Source organism: Zerene cesonia, chromosome 11 (assembly GCF_012273895.1).
Source record: "Zerene cesonia ecotype Mississippi chromosome 11, Zerene_cesonia_1.1, whole genome shotgun sequence".
Taxonomy (NCBI): Eukaryota; Metazoa; Arthropoda; class Insecta; order Lepidoptera; family Pieridae; genus Zerene; species Zerene cesonia.
The window spans coordinates 5,296,749-5,320,508 of NC_052112.1; the positions used below are offsets into that span (position 1 = coordinate 5,296,749).

Here is a 23,760-nt window from a genome sequence, read left to right on the forward strand (position 1 = left end):
ATTATAAATTATAATCTTGTTTTTATTAGATTTATATTTTATGTATCACATAAATCTTTGATCGATCCGTCGGTGATGTTTGGTGTTTGTTTTAACATTTAATTATTGTTATTAGCGATGAAATGCATTCATACATCCTTATAATTATGTTTTAGTTGCATTGTAATTAAAATCGTGCATTGTGGCCTTTTTTTGTGTATTCTATGTAATAATGTTATAAAGTAGGTATATTTTATACCGCTAGGTAATTAGGATATCCTGTCAGAACAACGTTGGCTTTTTCAGCTATTTACTGGTATAAATTTATTGTTTTTCATCATCAGCTCATATATGTTCCCACTGCTGGGACACAGGCGTCCTATGAGGGATTTCTCGTCTTTGTTTGTTTGCTAATCGTATGCGGTGTACATTGCAGCGGCAAGTTCGGCATCTGGCTGGACGGCGACCTGTACCTGGGGCGCACGCAGCGCTGCACCACGTACGGCAACGAGCCGCTCAGCACGCGCGAGGACTTCATCGTCAAGATCATGGAGTGCTGGACCTTCATATGAACTCCCCCCCCAGCTTCAACCTGTCTTATGAAATTTGCTACGAGAATATGACACCGCAACCCGTCGACCCCGACCGGGCTATCTCTAGTCACAAGTACTGCAACTCGACGCTTTCGTTCCGTGCCGTCGCGCCGACGCGCCGTTGCGCGGTCGCGCGGTCGCGCGGCCGCGGACGAGGGACGCGCCCGGTCGCGGCCGACTCTCGCCGAGTGCATCAATCCTAGTCAATTGTCGTTCGTATGTAAGGAGGGGCCGCCGCGGGTGAGCTCCCAACAAGATTACGTGTCAATTCAATTATTATTGTAACGTTGTTAACATGGTAAACGTATTTGTAATGACATACAATCGATGTACGATGTTCGGTAGAAATTTATATTTGTAGGTGGCGCAATGGGGAAAGGCTCGTCTCATATCAGACCAAATTACTGTTACATTTGTGAAAACGAAATTTTACTATACACTCGTTTTACGGGTTGTTGACTGATATTAAATTGTAACGCTCTAAAATAAAATAACTTTAAAGCATTGTATAGCTCGATTTTTTTTCCATCAAAATTTTATCGTTTTTATAGAACGCAGTTTTACCTATTAGTATATACATAGCATCTTTTATACGATTAAAATTTACAAAGTCAACAACCCTATGACAGTACAAACCAAAGCGCATATCACTTGGCCGAGCTTTTCTCATTGGCCGTAGTGAAACAAATGATCATTGTGTTTAGGAAGCTGTGTATCGGTGTTACCCAGTTAATGTTTATATAATGTTCACGTTGTTTTGTCGATGTTCGCATTATTTACCGTAGTACTGCATCCGAAGGTCTTCTGGCAACAGCGGAGGGAACTTGCCAAATAAACGAACGTGACTGGTTCACTCTTTATTATTAAACTGCATCTGTATTAGAACTGGTGACACTATCAGTAATTATTAGGTTTAGTTTACGTAGTAGTGGAGTATATATGTTTTGTTTTCATGTCTGTTTGTATATTAGTCATATTCTTAAGTTAGTGAGCATAATTTACGTTTACACTTCACTGTGATTTGATTGATATGGCATTTTATTGTATAATGGAATTATTATACTGTAACATTATCGTTAGCTGTTTATTTGAGTATCTTTGGTACACTATTCACCATATTTAGCGGGAATGTATTCAATGTTACATTCATAAGTATTTAAATTTATGTTTTATAAGTAATGATAAAATTGTTTTACGATGTAATCGCTTGAGTACATAAATGAGTAGCCAATAAATTGATAATGTATTATAAATTAGTAAAGATATAGTTATTAGAAAGCTTAATGAATGTAATCGTCATTGTGCTTAGTAATTGTGTCACTTAGCATGGTGTTACTCAGGTTTCTGGTCATAAGTTATCGCTAACATGCCTATGACCCTCTTCGGTAGTTTGTGTTAAGCATATTATACAAGTTTAACCATAATAGTACCTTGGAAATTTTGTGCAATATTTTAGTGTAACATTCTAGTTTGCTGGGTTTTAGAGGACCGTAGAAATAGTGTTCGACTATGGATTTATGTAATATAGACATTCACGCCGTTGCAATGTTAACTGTTAAAGTTAATTGTATGTGGGCCTTTATGTGAAACGTTGCAGCGACGTTGCACTCCAAAGGTGGAACCGTGTCGCATCAGTTGGCTAGGGCAGCTTATTTTTACATTATGTCAATTATTCGCATTGTAGAGCATGAAGCTATCGTGAGACTAGTAGCTGACATCAGCAAATCCTATTATTCTTTCATTATAAGGGCTAAAGATTTAAGCTATGAGATTATTGGTGACATATATTTTTATGCAGTATCGTAATTATTTGTAATCGTTCATAGTTGTAGCGGCATCGAAAAATTGTCTAAGGCATTGTTAAGCACATTTATTTGCAAGTGCATCTGTCCATGCAGTACTATAGATTGTTATCGTTTACCGTCAGATTGTCATAGGAATCGAACTTGTTTTACGGCATATAATTATATTGGCATAATTGTTAAAAAATTTAATTATAATAAATATTGTTGAGTAGTAATGAGGAATGTATATTTATTTGTTTGACTTTAATTTTTCATTAACTGCTGTAGCTGTATTATTTCAGGTGATCTATTGTAATTTCTAAGTTGTTAAAATGTAAATCAAGCCATAATAACTGAGAATATATTCTTTTGAAAAAACGTATTTATTTTATTTTATATCCTTCATTTATCTTATGCTAAGATTTAAATTCAGTATTGTCTTCTATCATATCGGTTACCATAGCTTCTACCATCTTGATGATAGTCACTGTAACCTCGATGATAGTTTTCACTGGAGCCTCTTTCATGGTAGCTGTCACGGGATCCTGTCTCATGATATCTTCTATCTCTGTTATTATATCTTTCTCTATCATACGGGTTATACCGCCTGTTATTGCGGCGTTTATGCCATGAATTATTAAAATTATTTTCTAAAATAGGAGGCACAGAGGGTTCTGCATTGAACACTCTCATAAATTCTTCATCTTTTTCTGTATATCTATCTTTGAACTGCTCTTCACATTGAGCTAGAAAATCTTTATCTTCAGTTGATAGCTCGGCCATTGTTTATTAAACTGGATATGAGATGAGCGACTGTAAAACTGAAATGTGAAATAATTTGTAATGGTTGCACTTTAATTTAATTTTTAGTTTTATAGCATTGATATGCTTTATAAATGAGAAATTTTGAAATTTCCCATGGTTACACTTATCAAAACAATAATCGAGGAACACAAATATCCCATTATGGAATCTCGGAATCGGCTCCAACGATTTTCATGAAATTTAGTATACGGGGGGTTTCGGGGGCGATAAATCGATCTAGCTAGGAATTTTTTTTAGAAAATGTCATATTCGTGTTTTATTCGTGTTTTTTTTTTTCTCTATCTATTGGTGAATAATAATACTACTAGCTGTGACCCGCGGTCGAAACCGCGTAAGTCCGTATCCCGTAGAAATATCGGTATAAAAAGTGCCTATGTGTTATTTCAGTTGTCCAGCTATCTACGAAGCAAATTTCATTGCAATCGGTTCAGTAGTTTTTGCGTGAAAGAGTAACAGACGCACGCATACATATGCATCCATCCTCACAAACTTTCGCATTTATAGTATTATTATTCGCCATTAGATGTCAGGAAGAATCATAATAAATTGGGACTACTCAAACGCAAGGTACTTAAGTCGATAAAACACGAATAAAACACGAATATGACATTTTCAAAAAAAAAATTCCTAGCTAGATCGATTTACCGCGCCCGAAACCCCCTATATACCAAATTTCATGAAAATCGTTGGAGCCGATTCCGAGATTCCAATTATATATATATATATATACAAGAATTGCTCGTTTAAAGGTATAAGATTTTGCTTCGTAGATAGCTGGACAACTGAAATAAGGTCATATTCGTGTTTTTTTTTTCCTGAAATCTATTGGTGAATAATAATACTATTTTGCTTCGTAGATAGCTGGACAACTGAAATAACACATAGGCACTTTTTATACCGATATTCCTACGGGATACGGTTACGCAGCACGCTTACGCGGTTTCAACCGCGGGTCACAGCTAGTATCCTAATTATATTAGGAACATGATAAATTGTGATTATTTGGGTACATTTGATAATAACAGTTAATAGGATCTGTTCACTTTTGTATCAGAGGAGCGAAGACATTGTATCCAGTTATAAGAAAAATTATTTTAATTAAAGAATTATTTGACATAATATACTTATATTATGTAAAATAATATAATTTATATGGCCTTAGATTTGCTCACATGTACAAAAGTTATTTGCATTTTTATGAAATTTCAAGTTATTATGAAAACAGTATAATAAGTATACTATAGAAATAATGAAGAATTACCTTTTTCACTTAGAAGATTAGGCAATATAAGTGCATAAAAGCGATTAAATGTATAGGTTTGTTCTGGGTTATGATTTTCAAAGAGCCATCCGATTATATCTCCACATTCAGGGCATAAGCATGGTTTCCAGTGATATCCGGGAAACCACAATTCTTCTTTCTCCCACTGAAAATAAAATAAAATGATGTAAATGACAAGTTAAGCTTCATGATAATTTTTTTGTTTTCTACATAAATTGTTATTTGGCAGATGCATTTCAAGTCTAGTTTTCCCTAATAATTAACAATTTGTCTTTCAAAAAAGGGTTTAAAACATATATATTTATATAATCAACATAAATTTAATTATTAAATTATTAAATCAAAATAAATTATTATCTCTTAACACTTACTGTGTAGAGTTGTTCTCGTTTAATTAAATTTAGTAGGAAAGGAAGCAAACAAGTTGACATGATTATCCATATTACAACATTGTTATGAATGTGTTGTATTGAATAAGGACTGAAATTTGACCAAAGTAGTAGTTTTAAATAAAATTCTAAAAAAAAAATCTTTTTTTTTTGTGCCAAATCTATATGAAATATACCAATTCCAATTATATTTGACATTTTCCTTGCAAAAGGCGATACTCATTTCTCCTGTTTCAAGATACAAAGATTCCACTTTTAATTTTAGAATATAGGTATTGAGTAGTTTGTTCTTACCTCTCCAAATCCAATACAATTAGATTGGTTAGAAGTAACTATAGTGAATTGAAATATAACTTCTCTTCTTAATATTTGCACCAATGAACTTTCCTCATTAAATATTGTATCATTAAAAGAATATAGAGACGATGGACTTTCTTTTGAAATTATGTCACTAGCTTTCAATATGTTGTTACCACAAGTTCGGCACAGTATATTTGGATCTGAAATAAATGGAACGTGCAGATAAATTATTAAAAATACTAAGAAAACCGTATAAAATTTGAATGAATATGGATAATATTATTGCAAGCACCATGTTTAACAGCATAAGATGAAGACAAGATTACGTTCAAAAAAATTAAAAGTATAAGCATCGCCAACATCGAAATAAAATATTATCAACATTGAAATGACATATTATCACAATGCAAGATGTATTTGTTGCGAAGTATTTGACTTACCTGTTATCAATTCAATCAGTTAAATTTCATAAGACGTGGAGCTCATTCATGGGTTAAAAATATAAATATAAATTAGACACTGAACAAGATTGACATTTAACACATCATAAGACATAAACAATAATCTGATAAACAATCCAATCCTAAATTAATAAATCAAGCCGATCGTAGGTATGTATTGCTTAGTAATTATTTGACACATGACAATATTATCTGGCATAATGCATAATAGAGACATACCACAGATTAAAGTTTGTTACACTTCCCTAATTCTAGGAAAGTGTAATCGCATTTAGCGAAGAATTTATGTCTTAATACAAATTTTCCGTTATCACGGGTTACAAAAAATATTCTTATGGCGGTTATATTTTCTGGTATCGTATTTTGTTTTTGAATAAACGGTATCCCGAGATTTATTAATATGTAAAATGATCTCGTATTCATTCATAGATAACTAACCACGTAGTAAAAACTCTAAATTTACCGAATAGAAGAAGGGGTCTTAGACGTGATAGGCCTGGGATATGTAACAACATAGAATATATCCTGGTGTATGAGAACGAAGAGAGCCGACCTCAAAAAAGGGGATAAAGCAAAGGAAAACAAAAAGAGAAGTTTTTTTATATCATCGTTGACAATGGAGCTGGTGGGTCGTCTGATGGTAAGCGCTACTTAACAGTATAATAATATTTGCAGAGTTTTAAGGTCGATTGCAAACATTACGCCTCTACAAATGGATTGCCGACTTTACGTTGGAAAGGGATTAAGAAAGCATTGACGAGAGGTATGAAGGAAAGGACTGGGAAGGATAAAGATATAGGCCGACGGCTTCCCCATTCACCAAACGAAAAAGTAGCATGCTACTATTTCACTCCGGTTTTCAGTGAGGAGTGTGGATTTCTTGCCGTGTGCTCGACTCCCACATACAAAATGTATGTTTAACTTAATTAAAAAATTGCATTAAAGTCATATATTTGTGGCTATTTTGAAGCCATTTTCACTCGGGAAAAGATAAAAAACGGGAATCAGTAAAATGAAACGTAGTAAATTTTTTATCCTTTAAAGCTCGCGCGCATTTACTTATGTCAATTGTCAAAGTTGTTTACGGTTAGGTTAGTAACTTTTTAAAGAAGTTATATTAACAAATTAAATGAGTGAAAGAAAACCAATTTCATAATGATTGCTACAAACGAACCTGTCTTTTTAAGCATCTAAAATACAGCCAACTTGAATTTGTTCAAGTGTCAAAAAGTACGCGAATATTTCTACGTAGGATATTTACATAATGTTCTCACAAAATGTATGAAGATGATAATTTAATTTCTACTCCAAAACGATGCGTGCTCACTGAAGTTACCAATTCGTCAAACTATGTTTCCCCGACAGCAAATTTAAAATTGTTGACAAATGTGGCCTTGCATTATCCCACGCCGCCGCCGAGCACAGTTCACCGCAAAGAAAAATCTTTACAAATATTATGCGATAAGTAAGTATATTCAAATACGAGAGTGTTAATATTACTTTTTTCAAAAACCTACTCATAATAAAATATTTCAGATTTCTCGATCTTTATCCATTGCATGGAAATGGTCCAGTTGAGCTACAACTAGATAGCACAGCAGCTCGCCTGGGAGTAGAGAAACGGCGTATGTATGACATAATCAACATTTTAGAAGCTATGCAATGTGCAGTCCACAAGAGGAAAAATACGTATCTTTGGCATGGCGCTTCAAGATTGAATTCATTTTTAAAGATGTTAAAAAAGCAAGGAGAAAATTTAAGACTGTCTGAAGTACTCCGGGGAAAGGCACCAAAGCCACCAGCCCCCAAGCATAAGACTCTTGGAGTATTAGCACAAAGATTTCTTATGCTCTTTTTAGTAGAGCCTCCTGTAAGTATTTTCTTTATTTTAAGTCTGTTTTATTTTAGTACTCTTATTTTAATGAATGCTATTTTACTTACAGAACAGACTGATTAATTTAGAAATGGCTGTAAGTGTACTCATAGACACAAACTCTAAATGTAAGTCCACATTATCACCAGAGCAAATGGATCGTCAACATAAATCCAAAGTGAGGAGGCTCTATGATATAGCCAATGTACTGATTTCAATTGGTCTCATTGAAAAAGTGTATGGTAATTCAATATTAAAGAAACCAGTGTTTAAATATGTGGGAATTAAAATAAAAAAGCTTGATAAGGCAGCTTTCTTCACACCATCACCTATAACACCAGTAGCTGTGCTACATGGTTCACAACAGCTGACACCATGCCATGTATTTGCTGGAAAGTCCAAACGGAAGTTAGAGTTCACAACACCTACTACTAGCACAGATAAACTCGGTGTCACCACTCCTCCACACACACCATCACACAAATGGGATGAAATTTTACTTGTAGCTGATATGGAGTTAAGTAAAATTAATAATGGAGTTACTTTGTAAATCCTTGGACTATGACTAATATTATATTTTTATATTTATTATTTATAAGAAATTGCTAAAAAGATTGACAAGAATGAGACAAATACAATGAACTTGCCAAATCTTATATTTTATGGCATATATTAAATTCTATGAATTTAAGAATATAAGCCTTACCTAAAAATCCTATTTATATGTTATAATTATGAATATAATAATATTTTAACTACCTTCCTTAACTTTTCTAAAATTATGTATGCATCAACTTACGGTAAAAGTACCTATAAATAAACTGGTCTTCCATTGAATATTTTATATAAAGAATGTGAACTTATTAATGTTTTATAAAAACTAAACTGTTCTCTTTGTTAAAAATTTTATTTAAATGTTACTAATAGTGAAAATTTTAATATAGTGCAATTGGGATAAAAATTTGATAATATTTATTTTCTGTCTTATATATCTAAAGCAGACAAGGAAATACTGTAAATAATATATCATAACCTCACTAATCAATCAAGCAAAGTTTAGATTTTGAATTATATTAAAATAATAAAATTATTTTGTTATCATCCAAGGAGGTCTGGATATTTATTTGTTTTTATTGTATGAAATGTTACCTAGACTTTTATTCATGCATGAAGTTTTAGCCCTCCTCTTGTTTTAGGTGATTTCAGAATCAAAAACTCATTTATGGTACATTATTGAAAGGATGGATTAGTGAGATTATACTTTAAGTACAAATTCAAGATTCTTCATATACTCATATTCACATTTAACAATACAAATATAACATATTTGTACATTAACAATGCCCTGTTATTGACTTTAATTAATATTATTTACTTCATGTAACAACTGACTACATTTTTATTTGTATGCAATGTTTATGTTATAAAATTATTTTAATTGTATTTAATAAGACATATTAAGCTCATAATTAAATTAATACCATATAAAAATTCAGACAAAGCTTCATATATATTTTTTTCTATCAGCTTTCACCTGACGATATACTATATCTGCAGAATTTTATAATAATTTTTCTATTATAAATTATAATACTTATGCTAGTAGAGTATTAACCTTATTGAATTTGAGGACAATTATGGTATAAATAATGAAACCTATGTATCTTGACTGAGTAGGAATGCTAATAATTGACTGTAATTTAGGTTTAAATGTTGGTGTGTCAACATGTCCTTCAGAAAATGTGATGATTTCATTTAATATTTGTAAAAGTGAAACTTAGTACCTAGTTGGTAATATGCCAGGTTGTCTATATTATGAATTTGTAATCATATTTTGTTAAATAAATATGACAAATTTTTAAGTGTTTTTTATTTATATTCTAACTAATGATGTTGGATTAATAGATTAAAAAAAGTATGACATTTTTATTTTAATATCTAAAGGGGCGGACATTGCTCGTGCGAGATGTCTAAGTTATGAAGTAGAAGGTGGATCAGCAAATATCACCAATATCCAAACTACATTTTCTTCTAAATGAAACCAACTTAAAAAAAAAATAATGGAAAGTTTTACCAAAAATTTTAAGGGATATTTTTTAGTTTTAATCTCACTGTAGCAGGTGGGTGGCTCTCAGACAAATAATAATTTATGACCGCCCCTTAGTACTGATATGAATAAAATTCTAAATAATAGATTCAAAGAACTACTTAATGTATATTAAAACAGAATAAACTCTTAGTAATCATAGTTTTATTTACATTCAATTAAATATACACATTACATTATTATTACTTTTAATTCTAGTACAATAGCCAACATATTTTCAAAGTAATATAAATTTGTACTACTCCTTGAAAATTACAGTTTAGTAAAATACATAATTTATAACAAACACACAAATGAATAAACTACTAATCGGCTGCGGAAAAAGTAGATAAATAGGAACACTTCGTTCATGAATTATGATGAAATTTGTAATTTTTATTTATATTTAATTATTTAGGTATATTCCAATTGTTTTTCTATTATTAAGTGCTTCAGGTATCTTGACGGAGGGCCTGCCATTGGTTTGGCATGTAGAGAGGCAGTTCGCTTTGTCAGACTTGTTCTATCATAGGAAACTTTTCAGGGTCATCCGAAACAGGTAAAACTTCCGCATCAAAGAAGCTCGCGTGGAGTGCAACTACTGTCACCGTTGCACCTGGTAAAAAAATTAAGCATATTATTACGAACTTTATACGAAAATTTCGTGAAATAAATATGTTGATTCGAAACGAGTAAACTTTTACAATGCTCATTATAATATCATATCGTTGAAACTATATAGGTTTATTGTTTATTATTTTAGTTATCCGCACTTTGGTCTTACCTATTCAATTCTCGCGTAACTGGAGATCCAGTTCTAGTTATATTACGGAAGGGTATATATACTAAGCTATTTCAATCACAGGTCACGGATAGTCTTTTTTATGACACAGCAATCAAATGAGCAGATGGGCCACCTGATGTTACGTGGTCCCCACCGTACAGACTCTAGTAATACTGGTTGTGTTGCAACAAGTGAAAAAGTGTCAAAAAAGCTCTTTTATTGAAGGCTCCATTGTCGTAATTGTTGGGGAACACCGTAGCTGGCAAGTCTAAAGCTCCACCGTACGCGGAAAGAAATTACGATTTAAGCGTTCGGTGATGGACCTCCAACCATCCAGATGGTTCAGATGGAATTGGCGGCATTGGTTGGATCACGGCGACAAGAGAATTTGTACAGGAGAAGTCGGTGGGTCGGATTGAAGTACTATCGCGATCTACTAAGCACACCAACTTTCTTTGAGCCTAATATAGCCTTCACTAGCTAAATAACCTCGAAACTGAATTTCAACTCTAAGGATTCCGATTTTGGGCGATATAATAGAGTGCCCATTAAATGATGTTCTACGACAAATAGGGAGCGGTAAACGCGCAAACCTGTGTCTTTTGGGGGTTGAACTCTACAATATTGAGCTCACCCCAATCTTCTTGGAGAGAAACGACTTCAAATACAAGATTGTTTCGGCATTATCTAGGCGAATACCCAAAGCAATCTGAGATTTACACGTCCGGGATTAAGAGCATTTCCTGTACTCTAATTCACATAGCAAATAATGTGATTAGGAATACACCATTGTAACAAAATGATATGTAGAAAAAACAGTGTTGAGGAGAAGCAAGCAGCCATGTGAGGCACTAGCGTTCACATAAATAGGTCAGAGCAAGAACCGTCGGTTGTGACCTTAATGCTCTTTCCTTTCTCTATATCGCTCAAATTATTTATGTTGATTTATTTAGATTCCTTTCAAAAAATCTTTATATAATAAGAACATGTTAATAGGAGAATATAATATCAGTTAAATTTCTTAAAAGTTAAGCATATCATACCGAGGAATGTATAGCATTAATATATTTACCGAGAACCCAAAAGAGTACAGCACCGGCACCGGCCAACCACATGAGAAGGGTAGAACATCCAGCTGCCACCATATATTGCTGAGTTTTCGTTAGTTCCCAACCACCAATCTACAGGAGTCAACATAAACAATATTAATGTACCTTTCTGCATTTAAAATACAAACAATACTAATAATAAAGATTGTATAAGCAAGAAATATACACAATACAAATGTTTATTTGTAAAAATTTGAACTTACTTTCGGCTGAAGTAAGAAGGATTTGTATAAGTGAATGTTATATAACTATTTACTACATATAGCTATGATAATCATGTACAATAAATGAATATGCAAATAAATAGTCACATACTTTCCAAGTATTGGGTCCAGATGTAAGTTTTTTGTATCCAAAGGCGCTTGCCACCATAGCTATCAGCAGCAATGGTGATGTAATCCTGAAATATCATTTAAACTATCAATTGCTTTATTTTAGGTAAATTCTGTGAACAAATCTAGGAGATATTGTCAGTTATTTAAACATATCCGTATGCAGCTGTCTGAGCTAATGTTACTGAAATTATTTATGTCAACTATTGATAAAGCAATTAAGATTCAGAGTCAAACCTGGCCACTCTATATTTTATATAAACTACAAATTAAGTTACTTTTTTTACATTTTTTAGACAATACCTAAAGTGGCTTCAACTGGAAGCTATCCCAGAATAATACAAACCTACCTACCAGGGTATTTATTAATGCAGAGTTTTGTAACCTATTTATACTGACACAAATAATAAGAGGAAAATTATAATAATAGAAAATACTCAACAGAGAACAAAAACAATTGATATATCACCATTTCAGGACACGGAATTAAATATAATTAATAGGAGCTACTTAATGAAATCGTCGTCCAAATGTTGTCAAAATCTTTGACCTTGAGAAATGTATTCGTGAGCCCTGTGGCAGTGAGCAAATAAACAAGTAAGAAAGAGATAGAGTATGTTTTGTTTATCCCGGTGTCCCAATGAGTAAATGAACTGCGGTAATTAGTAATTACGTCGGATATCACTCCTCGTTAAAGGAACTTAAAGCATACCCTTTTAGAAAACTTTCCATCATGAAAAAAACGTGATTATTATTTTTATTTTTACATGATAGGAATAGTCTTTATCTTGTAAATGAATGAATACAAGTACAACTGAATTATAACATTTTTGATACTTACAAACAATAAGCAAATAGGCCCAGAAATATCATTAAATAGTTAGCTTGAAAATATTCCACATTTCTGTAAAATCGTCGCGATAATCGAGGTATTGATGCTGGGGCCTGTAAATAAAATATTTTTTTAATAATTAAGTTTTAAAATTAAAGAGGGTAGCTAAATGAGATCTTTTAGATAGATTTGATAGATTAGACGTTTATTAAAAGAACACATAAAATACACGACAATTACAAAATAACAACAATTAAACAAAGAAAAAACACAGAGGAAAAAACAGGACAGAGACAAATGTGCACTGTGTTCTTAAAATGGGTCTTGGCTCGACATAAATGTTAGTCAATGGGACCCTGACGCTGATATTCTGCCAACACCCCTTGAGGGCAGAAGAATAAAAGATAGTAAAAAATGATTAAATAAAAACTGTAGCAATTAAGTGAGAAAAATAATATTAAATACTACTTTTGATATCTGCCTGAAGCTAATAACAAATCATACCATTAATTATATTAATATAATTAATAATATTTAATTATATATATTAATAATTATGAATATTATTAATTATATTAATAATATTCGTTACATTGCATAACATAACATACTTTAAAATTATCAGTAGCCACAAATTGAGTCCATGGTTTACGAGTAGAAAGAACACCCATCACCAGCGCTGGACCAGCTCCACTCCGCACATGTTGCAGTAGCCTTAAAAACATTAGCATACATAATAAAAATAAAAATACAAATACAGATACTACTTAATCTGTACTTTATTTCAACAAAATTTTTTAGTTATTCAAGAAAAATTATCCATACTCTTTACTAAAATGATATATTTAAAAGTGTATTCCTACATATGAATATTTGATGATTATTTGTCAAACTCTCATGTCATCACAACATAACATTTTTTTTTATACAATTTTTGTATTTGTGGAGAGTTTGAAGGCTAGGTACTGACAGGCTGTTCTTTTTTGTAAGAAAGGTGAATGAAGCTGCTGGTGGTAACCTAATCATACATAATGATTGTATAAATATGATTAATATAAATATTTTAGTGCTGTAGGGATGAAACATTGCATTTATGCATCAACCGCAATGCCATTACTACTTCTTTGGCCAAATGGCCATAATAGCATGTTGTGTAGACTGTAGTGCTTGTTTTTATAGCAAAGAAATAAGTACATATCATTGGCTCATTCATTTATTTAATTTCAGAGGAACTGATTTCAAGAATTCATCAGGGCATTGGCAAAATTGTGGGAACATAATTCTGTCATACTTCTAAAAACTTAATTGGTGATTGGTGCATAGCAAATATATATAAGACTTAATAAAAAAGAATTCATCAAATCAGTGGTACTTGTAATATATAAATCAAATGTTTAATTATTGTAAATAAACCCTTTTTATATATACAATTTTGCTAATAACAGAAAAATATTTAATTGCTACATAATTTATGGTTTTATCTGTACCCTTTTCAGCAATTCACATACAAATACAAGATTGTAGACATTTTGTATTTGCTGCATTAACATACATACAATGCATTTAATGCATGGCAATGTACAACAAATACAAAGCAGTATTTGTAAATAAATTGTTGAGAAGAGTGCATTAGGTTATTTGCAAATGTAGGTATTCCAAAACTCTTTGAATATCACTTCAGAAGATTAATGAAGTTGAATTATGAATATCTATATTTATATTATCTTAATTTAAAGTTTTTTAGTTGTTATGTCTAGTTTCCAAGTATGCATGCTCCTTGAAAATAATTATTCAGATTCTTATGAAATTGTCTGTTTATCTGTTTGCCAGGTAAGCAAGTATTTATATTATAAAGAACCAGCTACTAGTTTATTTAGGACTATCGAATTTACCCGCCATCTGCAATAACCATAACACACCATAAATCCACCAAAATTGACTAAGTAAACAATATATAACAATACACATTACAATACATAAATTATGGAAGAAGATAACGATTATAAAGCAATATATTAAATATATTACTGATTAAAATTGAAAGGTGCTATATAAATACTATATAAAATCATGTTCCACGTACATACATATTTCTAAATGTTTGTTAGTAGAAGTTATAGACTTACAATTCCATATCATTAACATACTTTTGAAAACCTTTTTTTTCTGTTGTAGCGTTTATTTCACCAGAAAGATCTATGTTTACATTTTCAGACATTTTATGAAGTTAGTAAGAATGTATATATTTTATAAATAACCAGAAACACCTTAATACAGACGGGTGTTGACAAGTGACATCTGACATTAAAGTACTCTGTGCAACTGACATTTGTATAGGAGATGATGTAGACAGTAGAACATAGAAAAGTCAAAATCTGTCAAAAGTTTGATCTTTATGTAGCGTACGCGTCATAAAAGACACTATCAAGTTTTATTCAATTTTATAGGTACATATAAGTCCACGGAAGAAGTCTTTTCACGGAAGATTGATTGTTAAAAATGGTCACGAGTTGTCACGCTACTACTTTGATTACTCTGTATCCTATAGAATGAGCTCTGGAAACAAAAGATTCTATTGAAATACTTAAATAAATGTATACACTTCATATACCATCGATTGCTGGACTATCTTTGCTAGCTACTAGCTACTAACAGAAAAATGTTATACGTAATGGAGCATATTTATGATTTTCTGTTTTCGATACTCTTGTGTAAAATAAATAAATATACAAATTTGCGTACTCGTATCAAACACTAAACCGGTATTTTCTACAATCATTTTTACACCTATTTTCCCAAAAACTGAGGCATTTGAATTACTAGCACATCCTTTTTAATAATAGGTACGTTTATGATATTATAGTTATACCCATAAACTTTTACAGAAAAAGTATATTCTACAACTGTGTAATATTACATTCTCGCCAATGATGTTTAAAATCTTATGTAAAATAAATAAATTTAAAAATTTGTCTTTGCATAGGACCCATAGATAATATTCAAGTTAACGATGTCATGTCATATCATGCCTGCCAATCGCCATCAGCAATGGCAATCATGGCATTATGGCTGGCACGAAGCGAAGCTTGATTCTGAATACTTTCTACAATAGTGGTTTGAAATAGATTTGTTGTTTAATAATTTACAATTGTGAAGTTTGGTAAAAAAAACTGACACTCTCTTAACGTTTCGAATATTTACTCTGAATGTGATCAACACATGAATATAGCGTAAAATTATTGTTTTAAATGGAGGTTTTTCTGCAATAACAAAATGAACGACGGTGATTGGATTTGCAGCGATCCGAATTGTGGAAATATAAACTTTTCTCGACGAGTATCTTGTTATCGTTGTAATAAAGAGCGTCCTAATGGAGCAAAGCCTTCTAAAAGGAAACTTGGAACAGAAATAGGAAAATCAGCTGCAGAGAAATCTCGCGGTTTATTTAATGCCGATGATTGGCAATGTAATAAATGTGCGAATGTCAACTGGGCCCGGCGCCCAACTTGTAATGTTTGTAATGCACCGAAATTTGGGGAAGTACGTAAAATATATTCTGTAAAATAAAGAAAAGTTCTATGTTTTTGTTTGGTGTATTGGTTTTAATAATAATTTGTTTGTTAACCTTTTAGGTCGAAGCGCGAACAGGATATGGTGGTGGTTACAATGAGCGTGGCGTTGTAGAATACCGTAAGAGAGAACCATCTTCTGACGACGAATATGATGAATTTGGAAGAAAAAAACGCAAACGTAGGACAGAAACTTCAGACAATGCGGACACTGTATGTATTTATTTTGCAATTTCCTTTTAAAACATAGTATAATTTAAACTTTTTCAAAATTACATTAAGAAAGTATTGAACCTAATAACTAACTGGTATGCACATATGCAGCTGTTCATCTATTACTTGTTAGAGTTGCAACGTTTTTATAATACTGCAGATAAAGGATATTTGACGCTAAGAAGACTTGATGTATTTACATAGCGTTATGAAATAAATTTTGAAGCACATCATTATTAAAGTGGAGATAATTTTTCCTGCCTTCAGGTTGGCATCACTGAAGGACCTGTAATCAAAAGTTTGCCACCGACAAAGCAGATCATGGAGCCAAATTTGCCAGTGCCCCCTGTAATTAAAACTCAGAAGACTAAAAAAAATCATGAATCTAAAAGTGGCAGTCTGAGTGATGGTTCTGTCTGTGACATGTCTGTCGTTCCCAGGTTGTCATTTAAAAAAAATGTGCGAAGTTACAATTATAATAAACAGAATATAACACATCCATTACCTAGAACTAAAGGATTTCAAAGAAAACACTACTCAAGTATAAGTGATAGGGACCAGTCAGGATCCTCAAGTCATGAAGGCAATGCCATAATGGAAAACAGAGTTACATCAACAAATAATGATATTGTATATAAATTCACAGGCCCCACACCCTCTGAAGCATTTGAAGTAACTTACACTATTGAAGAAAGAGTTATAGCTGCTGCTCTTGCTGTTGTTCATAATAACTGTAGGATAACTACAAACAAATTCGAGAGCAAGTTTGATAAGCCTGCCCCAGATTTTAAGACAATATTTTCTTGGAGGCAAAGACTTTTAACTACAGGTTGTTTGATTGATAATCATATTGAAAAAGGGAAAGATACAATGCAAAGACCCTCAGATAATCGTAATATAAGCCAAGGCATTAAAAAGCAAAAAGCAGTTTCCTATAAGCTACCTAACCCAGATGAAATTTATATATCTTCAGAAAGTGAGACTGAAGATCCCCCATATTTGGAAACAAGTAACAAGACATTACCCTTTTTACATAGTAGGAGTGTTAGTGCTGAAACATTAGTAATTGATAATGGGGATATGGTACGAAATAATAATGCTACAGGTTCTGTAAGTACTGTTGATGGAAGAGAAGCAGCAAGAAGCCAATCCTCTTCAACACACAATTGCACAAGGTCAAGTTCAAGAGATAGTCGAGATTCAAACTATCCTGAATCAGATGTTGAGCTTTCTGAACCAAAAGATTCCAATATACGGCACACTCCAGTTTCTTCAAAAACAAACAAACACACTGCAAGTCATAGCGATTCAGACACATTTTCGTATAACAGTGAAGATGTAGACTTTAGATCCAGAGTTTTTGGTCAATCTAAGAAAACAAAGAGACGCTTAAAAAGAAATGTTACCTATAAAAATAATACATATGTACCTGATACTTGTCAACCTTTTGAAGGTTATACTACACAGAAACCAATTGAAAAATCTCCTTTGGCGACTGGTAATATATACATGCCTAATTTCCATAATATGAATGTAAGAAACCAAGTAAATAATTCAGGGGATACTGATGGTCTTTCATCAGAATATGTTCCCACAATGATGGCAGCAACGGCTAAAAAACATTACCAGGATTTTAAAAATAATGTAAGGAAAAAAGGTTTCTGGGCCAAAGGAAATGGTTCTTTTGTAAAAAATACTCCTGCTGTAATATCATCATTGAGTTCTGTTAGTATTCATGCAAATTATAGAACATTGCAGCAAAATAATTATACAACCAAAAATGATGATTTCACAAAAGATGAATTTGATAATATAACAAATGATCAAAATTATGTTTTCTTTGGGGAGCCATTAGGTTCAACACCTAACTCTCAAAAAGAAATTGCTAATAATTCATGTGTGTTTGATGTAGTCCAATCAGATTGTTTTAACAAAAGCAGAAATATAATGGATATCTTTAGTACTCATGAAGAGAATATTCAAAAAAGTCCTGAGCCTGTGAGTGATTTAGATAAATATGATAGTGTAAGGAAAATGTATGAAAATTCGTGGAATGATGATGATGATGACCTTTATAAAGATTCTGATACAATAGAATCAAATAAAGATATCAATCAATCTGATTCAAATTTAAAAGAATTGAAACAAAATCAAAGCCCTACTTCAAATATGTTGTATAATGAATCAGAAAATGAATTTATGAATGAGAAAGGAGTGAATAAGGAAAAAGTTGAAAAACACTGTGAAAAACTATTGGACCTTTTAAAAGGCATTGATAATATCACTTGCCCAAAGATAAGTGAAATATCCAATAATTCTACCAATCAGTTTGATCAAGCCACCCATAATTCTTTAGGTATTAATTGTGAATCTTCACTATTGGATATTCCATTGCCTGAACCAATATCTGCAGAAACATCTAATGAAATACGAAAACTTTCACATGAATCTCCCGAAAGTATCTCAAAAAACAGAAATAAAGTCATAAGTCCATCAAAGAGGGTACAGATACTAGAATCTGTAACAATTAAACAAAAAGATTCAGATTTCCCAGCAATTTCTCAGAGAAACACTGAAGCATTGAATACATTTCAGTCCTTGGAAGAGAGAAATGAAGCACCAGAAATGAGAAAATATCTTCAATATGATGATAAAAATGATAGGAAAGAAGACCTCACCCATAAAGTTCCTCAATTTGATTTATCTAATATACTTTCTAACATTAACACAGATACACTCTTGCTGGCTCTCCAAAATTTACAACAAATGTCTCAACCACAGAATAATCCACCAATGATTGAAAAAAACATTTCTGCAGATGAAAAGAATTTAGATCAACCGACCCATTTGGAAACAATAAATTTGACAAATGATGATTGGGAACTCGAGTCAATACGACATGATAGCATAGAAAGGGAACTGCGGCAACTAGATGGTAACTCTGGTGACACACCCTTTCTAAGTGACATCTTTGACCCAGGCCCTGTTACAATGCCCTTAAATATTGCCATCAAATTTAACAACAATATAAAAAATCCTGATGATAACAGTAAAAGTCAAGTACCACTTTTGAACGAAAATGCACCAGTGATAGGCAATTTCAAGAGCTTTGCTCTACCAAAACCGGTCATATTAAATAGGCTTAAATTGACAGTTAAACAACCAGATAGAAATAAAAAATCTACTGAAGGAAAAAGATCTAAACACAAGAATAAGGTTTGTATCACTTATGAAGTTGTGTTTTCTTTTATAAACTATATTTTTAACATGCTACTTAAACATAATCTTATAATTTACTGGTAACTTTTTTGTATGTTATCAGAAAACATGTTTTATTATAAACTTATGATTATAAACTTCACAAATTTTCTTTCTTAAAAGCTTATATTGCGTTTTTTATGAAAATTTGTATTTGATAAAATTGTGTGTATGTTATGTTTTAAGAAATTTATTTTTAGAGTTTTGTTCATTATATCTGGTGGAGATCCAATTTAAAAGGGTATAAAAGTTTATTGTCAACCGTATATAAAGTATGAGTATGATACAAGAGATTAACTGTGATTATTAAACTATAAAACTGAACATTTCACTGTTTATAAAAAAATTTCACTCATTAAATTTTACTCAGTTCTGTATCACTATTAAGATTTCTCTATACCACATTCTTTACAAATTACTCATACAATACTAGCAATTTTTAACAAAGTTAGACAAAGAGGAGGTTCGCAATTTGACTGTATTTGTTTGTGTATGTTAGCTCGTAATTTTTTATTATGTAAACCAATTTTGCTGATGCCTCTCGTGTGAGCCTATTAATTGAATTTGGTCTAGTCTTGGAAATTTGATAAATATATTTTTTATCAAAACTTATTTGTTCTAGCCCACAACCTCAGCTTCTCAAGAAGGCCAGGCGGTCGAAGTAGACGAAGAGGAGGAATCGGGAGATGAAGCTGATCTTTCCAAATATGATTTGTGGGGTAGCGACGATGAAAAAAATAACCAATCCAAAGCTGGTAATTTTCATTACTTGTCAAATTAATTGAAGTATATCTTTTTGGGTATTGTGCTCCGACATTTAATAATTAAATCTACTTTTGTAAATTGAACATGTTGTAATGCACATGTGACATGACGCTTTCCTTTTTTATTACATTATGTATTTATTATATATATGTATTACATTATATATATATATATATATATATATATATATATATATTACATTATATATCAATCATATCTTATTTCAGAAAACGATGAGGATGAGAAAAAGTCAGAAAATTCAAAACACTCAGATGAACCAGTTAATAATAGGAAATCGCCGGTAGAAAGAGGAAGGTACCTATATAGACTTAATTATTGATATCATAAAGTCTTTATTTTGATATTCTAGTTGCCTATTCTAGGCTATTGTATGGAGTTTCGTGTTACTTAATATATGCATTTTTTTAAAGATCGAGAAGTTCTTCGTCGTCTTCGAGTTCTTCATCCAGCTCAAGTTCTAGTCACAGTTCAACAAATACAGAGACGCCGAAAAATAAGTACGTATAAGTTTGTTGTAGTGTATTCAATTGATAGGCTAAGCTTTTAACGTAAATATTCATTAAATATAAAGTAAAGTTTTCAATGTATAATATTTGCGAAGGCACGCACACGCACATCCCTACTAATATTATAAATGCGAAAGTAACTCTGTCTGTCTGTCTGTCTGTTACGCTTTCACGCCTAAACCACTGAACCGATTTTGACAAAATTTGTAATGAAGATAGAACTGAACTTGGGAAAGGACATAGAATACTTTTTATCGCGAAAAAAGGGTAGAAAGGGTTGTAAGATGGGATGAAAGTTTGTATGAAAGTTCGTTATTGTGAAACCGATTTTGATGAAACTTGGTATGATGATGGAGCTAAACGTGGGAAAGAACAAAACATACTTTTTAATACGAAGAAAATACTCCTTACCATGTCGCGCGATATAAGCGAATTCTACGCGGGCGAAGCCGCGGGCGAAAAGCTAGTAATATATAATTCTTTTTCTTGCTGTTATGGTCAAATTTAGTTACATTGATACTAAAAAAAGCCAAGATGCACCATCAACATTTTAAAAAACGTTCATATGATGATCACATTTTAAATTGTGTGCTCATTTCAAATAGTCTTGTGTCTAGGCGCTCTCGTACCCACACATTATAAAAACAACAATGGTATTTCTTATTTGGTTGAATTTGAAAAACATGTAGTTTTTGTAGCTAAAAGCGTAACTATAACTTCGTACGTATTCGGTTAGTGTTTAGACGTCACCTTAGACACTTTCGAGCGTGACTAAGTGTTTAGACGACACTTTTAAGCTTCACTTGCACGAGTCTGTGCGTGTTGGATTTTCTACATCAATTTATTCGATATTCGTTATTCCTACAACGTCAGGTTCGACGATTTCAACTTGAACAGCGAGCGCGAGTCGGCCAACGAGTCGCCGAAGGGCCGGCGCTCGGCGCGCTCGCGCTCCCCGCGCTCCCGCTCGCCGCGCCCCTCCAGCGCGCCCGCCCGCCGCCGCTCGCGCGACAGCCGCTCCGCCGGCGAGAGGTACCCTTGCTTCTTATCTACATTATATTAATACAATGAAAGAATGAAAGAAATAAATTTATTGTCTTTAAAAACAACCCCGCACATACACAGTAAGCCTTATTTTAGAAAAAATCTTTATAAATAAATTTTCAAGTAATATATACACCAAAAATTGTGGCCATTAATAAAATTCCATTAATAAATCTACCAAAAAAAGACAGGGTACTTGTGCGACTCGTTGTGGGGAGGGAACTTTTGTGTTTTTATATGTTTGTAAGGTTTTTACACAAAAAGTGCTGGACCGATTTGAAAAATTCTTTCACTAACAACTTCAACTTTGAAAAGCTGCAACTTCACTGAGTGACGTAGTACCAAGGGCGAAGCCGGGGTGAACAGCTAGTAATATATAAAACGGAAACAGGTACAGTCACCTTTCCCGACCGACCGATCAATCGTTGCACAGGCCAAACTACTGGACCGATCGCATGTAGACGATCATCACGACATCCGCTACCATAGGATTTTGATAAATTCTAACCCAATGGGGACAAAGTGGAGGATGAAAATTTCTACCATGAAAATTTATTGACTGCACGAACGAAGCTGTAGGCAATAGCTAATATATTATAAATGCAAAAATGTTTTTGTTCGTCCTTTATTTGCGTCACAACGCAGATTTCATAAAAATTTAAAGAATTCACCAAATCATAATTATAATCTTATTATTTTCTAGGACATCTCGAGACAAGGAATGGTCACGTGATCGTGAAAGAAGAGATCGGTCTCGCGGCAGTCGGGAAAAAAAAGAGCGTCGATACAGTCGCGAAGGTTCTGGAAATCATTATGGCGGCCGCGGCAGACATCGTTAACTTATATTTCAATTTGTATGGAGGGACTTTCACACAAACAATTGAAAATCAGCTTTTAAGCCAAGTAACTCTTAGACGACAAAGTGGAAATTCCCATATCCCGCAAGATATTATCTTCTATATCATTTAATAGAGCAAGGTTGATAATGTCTTAAGTGCGACAAGGGCACTTGCGCTAGAAGGGGATAGATATATTCTTTATGCGAACGAAGGGTATCATTGATTTGTATGGAAATATAAATTAGAGCAATGTTTGTCTATACGATAGTTACTCTTGATAAAAGGCAAATAGATGTTTGGTTTTTATAGTTTGATATCTAAAGGTTTTAAGGTTGTTTTCCTTTTTAGGGGGCCTCAAAATTAACTCGGAAACAAAATAATTACGCAATAAGCGACTGTTGTGTCAATACCCCAACTGATATATTATACTACGATATATAATTTATTACTCAATGATATAAATACATGAAATGTCGCTAATTGCCACTGATTAAACCGTTTCTGTTTGTCATTAACAGATGGTTTGGAATAATGAGATAATACAAAAGAAGATAAAATTAAATCTCTCTTTTAAAAGAATGTTAGTGGTTTAATGTGTCAATTTGTTCTAGTGAAATATAACAACATTATACTGGATACCTTAATTTACGATTTATGTCTTAAAAAATCTTTTTTTTTCTAGTAAAATATATAACTTAATATGCCCAGGTATAAGAAAACACAGTGAATTTAATGGTTAAAATATCTTGTACAGTATTCGGACATGTATTTTGTCCCCTAGTTGTTGCTAGATCGTGGACAAAATTTGCGAGATAGTAGCGTAGATTATTTTAAATTAAAACTTCGTAGCAACGGAATATTTTTTTTTAAAGTTCGTTAACATCCTGCATTGTAGCAAAAAAGGATTGAAATAAGT

The 23,760-nt window shown here is 32.5% G+C and overlaps 5 protein-coding genes across 23 annotated transcripts in view; 3 read left to right on the top strand and 2 right to left on the bottom strand.

Annotated features, from left to right (window-relative positions):
• Nucleotides 1–2,734, top strand: part of LOC119829966 (TLD domain-containing protein 2) — a 77,962-nt gene extending 75,228 nt beyond the window's left edge. For all 18 annotated transcript variants that reach the window (XM_038352728.1, XM_038352734.1, XM_038352727.1 and 15 more), the window contains one exon: nt 416–2,734. In XM_038352728.1, coding sequence (XP_038208656.1) covers nt 416–551 — 136 coding nt within the window. In that variant the 3' untranslated portion in view covers nt 552–2,734. The remainder of the gene's footprint in view (nt 1–415) is intronic.
• A 327-nt stretch (nt 2,735–3,061) lies between these two features.
• LOC119829967 (protein cereblon-like) lies at nt 3,062–5,578 on the bottom strand. The gene is made up of 4 exons (XM_038352735.1): nt 5,445–5,578; nt 5,147–5,352; nt 4,443–4,608; nt 3,062–3,177 (listed from the first exon to the last, which is right to left on the bottom strand). Exons 1-4 carry the CDS (start codon nt 5,512–5,514, stop codon nt 3,146–3,148), a joined length of 474 nt encoding a protein of 157 aa, XP_038208663.1. The 5' UTR covers nt 5,515–5,578; the 3' UTR covers nt 3,062–3,145.
• A 1,102-nt stretch (nt 5,579–6,680) lies between these two features.
• Nucleotides 6,681–9,345, top strand: LOC119830412 (transcription factor E2F7-like). The gene is made up of 3 exons (XM_038353434.1): nt 6,681–7,078; nt 7,150–7,483; nt 7,557–9,345. Exons 1-3 carry the CDS (start codon nt 6,891–6,893, stop codon nt 8,034–8,036), a joined length of 1,002 nt encoding a protein of 333 aa, XP_038209362.1. The 5' UTR covers nt 6,681–6,890; the 3' UTR covers nt 8,037–9,345.
• Nucleotides 9,346–9,719: 374 nt separating this feature from the next.
• LOC119830421 (prenylated Rab acceptor protein 1) lies at nt 9,720–14,913 on the bottom strand. 2 transcript variants are annotated; one of them, XM_038353444.1, is made up of 6 exons: nt 14,777–14,913; nt 13,241–13,343; nt 12,639–12,742; nt 11,781–11,865; nt 11,429–11,537; nt 9,720–10,188 (listed from the first exon to the last, which is right to left on the bottom strand). In XM_038353444.1, exons 1-6 carry the CDS (start codon nt 14,845–14,847, stop codon nt 10,085–10,087), a joined length of 576 nt encoding a protein of 191 aa, XP_038209372.1. In that variant the 5' UTR covers nt 14,848–14,913; the 3' UTR covers nt 9,720–10,084. The 2 variants fall into 2 exon arrangements, with proteins under 2 accessions (XP_038209372.1, XP_038209371.1); XM_038353443.1 differs by having other exon boundaries at nt 14,756–14,911.
• Nucleotides 14,914–15,652: 739 nt separating this feature from the next.
• Nucleotides 15,653–23,635, top strand: LOC119830067 (general transcriptional corepressor trfA). Its single transcript, XM_038352906.1, has 8 exons — nt 15,653–16,169; nt 16,262–16,411; nt 16,679–19,627; nt 20,292–20,424; nt 20,662–20,749; nt 20,866–20,952; nt 21,835–21,993; nt 22,709–23,635. Exons 1-8 carry the CDS (start codon nt 15,903–15,905, stop codon nt 22,842–22,844), a joined length of 3,969 nt encoding a protein of 1,322 aa, XP_038208834.1. The 5' UTR covers nt 15,653–15,902; the 3' UTR covers nt 22,845–23,635.
• Nucleotides 23,636–23,760: the final 125 nt, after the last annotated feature.

What these genes read in the sequence shown, in the direction of transcription:
- LOC119829967 (XM_038352735.1), bottom strand. Translation starts at nt 5,514, where the DNA reads ATGTTGGCGATGCTTATACTTTTAATTTTTTTGAACGTAATCTTGTCT. An exon ending in ATTGTATTGGATTTGGAGAG is followed by an intron (nt 4,609 to 5,146) that starts GTAAGAACAAAC and finishes TTTTATTTTCAG; the next exon opens with TGGGAGAAAGAAGAATTGTG. An exon ending in TAATCTTCTAAGTGAAAAAG is followed by an intron (nt 3,178 to 4,442) that starts GTAATTCTTCAT and finishes TTCACATTTCAG; the next exon opens with TTTTACAGTCGCTCATCTCA.
- LOC119830412 (XM_038353434.1), top strand. Translation starts at nt 6,891, where the DNA reads ATGTATGAAGATGATAATTTAATTTCTACTCCAAAACGATGCGTGCTC. An exon ending in TTACAAATATTATGCGATAA is followed by an intron (nt 7,079 to 7,149) that starts GTAAGTATATTC and finishes AAAATATTTCAG; the next exon opens with ATTTCTCGATCTTTATCCAT. An exon ending in TCTTTTTAGTAGAGCCTCCT is followed by an intron (nt 7,484 to 7,556) that starts GTAAGTATTTTC and finishes TTTTACTTACAG; the next exon opens with AACAGACTGATTAATTTAGA.
- LOC119830421 (XM_038353443.1), bottom strand. Translation starts at nt 14,847, where the DNA reads ATGTCTGAAAATGTAAACATAGATCTTTCTGGTGAAATAAACGCTACA. An exon ending in TGGCTACTGATAATTTTAAA is followed by an intron (nt 12,743 to 13,240) that starts GTATGTTATGTT and finishes TTTTATTTACAG; the next exon opens with GCCCCAGCATCAATACCTCG. An exon ending in GGCCTATTTGCTTATTGTTT is followed by an intron (nt 11,866 to 12,638) that starts GTAAGTATCAAA and finishes ATGATATTTCAG; the next exon opens with GATTACATCACCATTGCTGC.
- LOC119830067 (XM_038352906.1), top strand. Translation starts at nt 15,903, where the DNA reads ATGAACGACGGTGATTGGATTTGCAGCGATCCGAATTGTGGAAATATA. An exon ending in ATGCACCGAAATTTGGGGAA is followed by an intron (nt 16,170 to 16,261) that starts GTACGTAAAATA and finishes TTAACCTTTTAG; the next exon opens with GTCGAAGCGCGAACAGGATA. An exon ending in AAATAACCAATCCAAAGCTG is followed by an intron (nt 20,425 to 20,661) that starts GTAATTTTCATT and finishes ATCTTATTTCAG; the next exon opens with AAAACGATGAGGATGAGAAA.